At 54.9% G+C, this 4560-nt stretch overlaps 1 protein-coding gene across 1 annotated transcript; it reads right to left on the minus strand.

Moving 5' to 3' along the window:
* Positions 1-255: 255 nt before the first annotated feature.
* On the minus strand, positions 256-1641 carry Foxd1 (forkhead box D1). The gene has a single exon (XM_027927485.2). The coding sequence runs from the start codon at positions 1639-1641 to the stop codon at positions 256-258; it is 1386 nt and encodes a 461-aa protein (XP_027783286.2).
* Between the last annotated feature and the right edge of the window lie 2919 nt (positions 1642-4560).

Consider the following 4560-nt stretch of genomic DNA (forward strand, 5'->3'; position numbering starts at 1 on the left):
CTTCCTCCCCAACCTGGGTAGGGGGCTGCAGAATAGGACGACTTTGCATAAATAGAGGGACCTGCAGAGCCAAAAAGCGTGCCCGCGCGGGCGCCAAAGTCTCATCCGAGAATCCGAAGCCGAGAAAATGGGAGCGCGAGGTCGAGAGGGGCCAGTAGGAGCCAACAAAACACCAAACCACCGAGTTGGGAAAAAAAAAAAAAAAAGAGCCGGGATTCCTACCTTCTCTTTCTCAAGCGCGCTAACATAGCGTTATTAACAATTTGAAATCCTAGCAGTAAAGTTCTCCACACTGGACAGGGCAGTCCCTTGGTGCAGAGTCCCCAGGGCGGCCGACGAGGAGACGGAGGAGGCGGCGGCTGCAGCTGCAGCCACGAGGGAGCGAGTGAGCGCGGCGGCCGGGCCCACTGCCGCCTGAGCCGCGCAGCCGCCTCCCGCGGAGCCGGGAGCGGGCGGAGCTGCCACCGGCGAGGGCGAGGGCGAGGCCTGCGCGGCGGCGGCGGCCTGCGCGGCGGCGGCGGCAGCAGCGGCGGGGCCCAGGCTGCCCCCGATGATGCTCTCGATGGAGAAGGGCGAGCGCGCCAGCGCGGAGGCGCCCGGACTGCCCGCCTTGGCCGCCGAGGCCTGCAGGGGGCCGGGCAGGGCGGCGCCGAGCGGGTGCGGCCGGTAGCCGAAGGCGGTCCGGGCCAGCTCGGCGGCCGCACCGTGTGGCGGCGGGGGCGAGTGCGGGTGGAAGGCTGCGGCCGCCGCGGCCGCTGCGGCCGCGAAGAGGGCGGAGGGCGGCGCGTAGGGCGGCAGCTGCAGGCCGTAGCCACAGCCGTAGGGGCCGTAGCTGTAGGCGTGAGGGGGCGGCGGTGGAGCCGGCGGGAAGAGCGCCGCGGCGGCCGCCGGGTCTCCCGCGGCGCCCGAGGCCCCCGCACCGCGCAGCAGCAGCGACTCCGCGGCCGCGGCGTTGGGCGGGAGCAGCGGCTGTCGCTTGAAGCGCTTCCTTCGGCGCAGGAAGCTGCCGTTGTCGAACATGTCGGCGGACTCGGGGTCTAGCGTCCAGTAGTTGCCCTTGCCCGGGTTGCCCGGCTCGCGGGGAATCTTAACGAAGCAGTCGTTGAGGGACAGGTTGTGGCGGATGCTGTTCTGCCAGGCGGGGAACTTCTCCCGGTAGTAGGGGAAGCGGCCGCTGATGAACTCGCAGATCTCGCTCAGCGTCAGCCGCTTCTTGGGGCTCTGCAGGATGGCCATGGTGATGAGCGCGATGTAGGAGTAGGGCGGCTTCACTAGTGGGTTCTTGGCGCCGCTACCCGCGCTCCCGCCACCGCCACCGCCCGCGCCCGCGGTGCCGCCCCCACCGGCTCCGGTGCCCACTGCCGGGGCTGGGCCTGGAGCTGCCGGGGAACCTCCTGTCCGCGGGGCCAGCAGGATGTCATCATCGTCCTCCTCCTCTTCCAGGTCCTCGAGCTCGTCCTCTCCAGCGTAGGACCGCCGCCGCCTCCGCTGTGCGGGGACAGCCAGCCCGGGCCGGTCACCGCCACCCTCGTCGTCGTCCTCCTCTTCCTCGTCGTCTTCGTCCTCGCCCTCCCCCACCACGTCGATGTCTGTCTCCTCGGCGAGGCCGGAGGCATCGGACATCTCCGTGCTCAGGGTCATAGCTGTGGCACCGCGGCGGCGGGGCGGCGCATAGGGGCGCCGGCCTCCGGCCTCCCTCGGCCCCCGGGCCCGGCTCCCGGGCGGCGGGCCTGGCCCGGGGGAGCCACGCTGGGGTCGCCGCCGCTGCCCTAGCTTTGCTGGGGCTGCCGCGCGGTGGCGGAGTCTCGCGACTCCGACTTTGCAACTCCCGCGCCGCCTCTGCAACCGCGCGGTTTCTGCGCACCCTGTGCTCCGCGTGCACCCGGCCGGCGCGGAGGACTTGACCTTCTCCTCTGAGAGCGCTTCTCGTCGCGTCAGTTGGGGAGGGGGTGGCTAGGCCTGGGTGGGCGAGTCAGAGCCTCGGCCGCCCTGGAGGGCGCAGAACGCGTGAGAGTCTAGGAACAGAGCTCGGCGAGGCCGGGGCTGAGTCCAGAAGAGGGCGGACCTTTCCTCGGCTTATAGCAGAAGGGGGCCAGTCACATGGTGTGCACGTCAGAGCGCAGCCGAGGGAAGGGAAAAAAAGCCTAGGAAATCAGCTCTGCTCGGAGAGAAAGTTCGCCCGCAGGAGGGGGCAGCAACCGAGAAGAGTGGGAAGGAGAGAGGACCTCTCTATTCCTGGCCAAGGGGGCTGATAACCTGCATTAGGCGCTCGCCCCCGGCGGTCAGCAGCAGGAGTTAGAGTTCCCAGTTTTCTTCTCAATTAGCCCTCAGCCCGAACCTCAGAATCCCTCCCACAACTCTAGGATTTGACCACTCGATGCCTGTAGGAGCCCTTCCTTTGGGGGACAATTACCTGGTCCTCCGAAGAGGGGAGTGTCTGTTGGGGTGTCGTGGTTCCCCTAGATGGGCGAGCAGCTCCCCGTGTTATCTGATGAGAAACCCCCAGTTTAAGCAGGATAATAATTGTTTATTGACCCTTTAACCCGTTCCCTTCGGTTCTTCTCTAAAGACGTTTGTTTTCCGCCATCTGTTAATAAAAATGCTGTTAGGCTGGCGTTTTTAGTCATTTATCTGCAATTGAATGCCCTAGAGACTTGACAGCTAAACTAAGCCACTCTAATGAGAGGATCTTACAAATTCCATGGGAATAAAGAAAGCAATCACTGAACGCAGAAAAGAAATACAAAATTTTAGTGAAAAACCAAATTACACCTAGGAACGACTGTAATAAGAACTTTCACATTGGAGAAAGGGGCTACAGTTTCAGAAAAGGGAGCATTCTAGTCATCATTTCACAGTAATCTCAAAATAATTACTAAAGCATATACACATTTTTTTTCTATTCAGGCAGGCTTAATAATAGAAACTAAAACGATAAATTAAAACTTTAAGTAAAATCAAACTTTAAAAATGCATTTTTAGAAAATTCATTAAACATTTCAAACGCTTTCTGGTGAAAAGAAACGAAAAATTTTAAATGTAAGACTCAAATTCTATTCAATTCAATTTTCTTTTTCAGGTGATAAGGTAGTGGAAATCATTCAAATGTGGTAATATCTTAAGGATACTCATCGCACCTAAATTAATTATTTTGGATACTGTAAAATCCTAGTGTTTTGTGCAATTCACATTTCACAGCCATACTTTCTGAATCTTTTCATTTTCTGAAATGCTTCTATTTCAAAGTGGGGACTTCTGCCTTCAAATTTCAAATTTTAACTTAAATGATCTTTAACAAGAACTGAGAATAAAAATTAAATGGCTTTCTGTAGAAACAATTGCCAATTGCCTTGGTATACATAATTTTATCAACCAACTACTTATCATGTTTTGAAACGTTTGGTTATTCCTGTTATCAATCACCGAGCCTAAAAAATAAACTGTTCTCCCATGTAAGACTTCTTTTAAAATCGTGGTTTTTTTTTTTATTTTTTATTTTTTTTTTGTTCTTGAGTATGGCTACCACCAGTTACACTTACAAATGACCCATAAAGTCTATTATAGATCTTTGAAAGATCTATGAGAATGCCTAAAAATTCTAAATAAATTATTTTTCATTGACTCTCATTTGATATATGGCTGAACAATTTAATTATTGTAATGGGCTCCGCATTAACCTCAGCCAACGTTAATCAGCACTATTAATCAGGCATCACATTGCTTTGTTGATACAGTCAGGAGTTCTTACTAAGGAGTTCACTTTTAACATCAAAAAGTTTAAGTTTTGTAAGTCCTGGTCCGTATCTAAATAAACACCGTGATTTTCGCCGCACTGAGGGCTGGTGTGTGGCGATTTAAAGATGAAATAGTGGAAAAATTTGTTCGTAGACCATTAATTACTTTGGAAGATCAGTTACAGCCGTCATTCTGTTCAGAGTTTCCATCGCCCTGAACTTGTATGTCCAAGAAGGGCTCCAGAAATAGATTCTGCGTTAGGTTCCTAACCTTGTCCACAGGTCCCTCCCCCTTCCACAGGTTAAAAGACTCTTCCCCGGGATCGTTTGTAAAAGCGTGGCAAATTACCTTCTGACCATTCCGGGAAGTGGGGATTTACTGAAGGTCAGAGCAGAAGATCAACCCAAAGGGACCGCTTCAGAGACAGAGAATGTTAACAGAGATTTGGGCAAGCTTTACTAAAGCCCCACTTTGGGGGCGTTCCTCTTGTTTTGTTTGCTTTAGTTAAGCTACACATTTGTATGCGACCTTTAGCTCCGATCTCGTGAAGTCCCGGGAGCGCTGAAACCCAAGATGAAAAGTCTTACGCGCTCCCCTACTGCCTCCTTCGTCCCCCACTCCCAGGCTATCTTCCCAGAGTTTTCCTAGCTTTCGACCGCGGTTAGGAAATCTCAAGCCCACCCGACTCACTCAAGCTGTTACAAAAGACAGAAAACTTTCCCAGAGATGGGCCAAGAAAGCAACTCGGTGACCCCACTCCCGTACGCCCTGTCCGAGTGGATTCGGAGAGTGGCGTGGCGCGGATCCCCGAGGTGCCCGCGCAGG

Source organism: Marmota flaviventris, chromosome 5 (genome assembly GCF_047511675.1).
Source record: "Marmota flaviventris isolate mMarFla1 chromosome 5, mMarFla1.hap1, whole genome shotgun sequence".
Taxonomy (NCBI): Eukaryota; Metazoa; Chordata; class Mammalia; order Rodentia; family Sciuridae; genus Marmota; species Marmota flaviventris.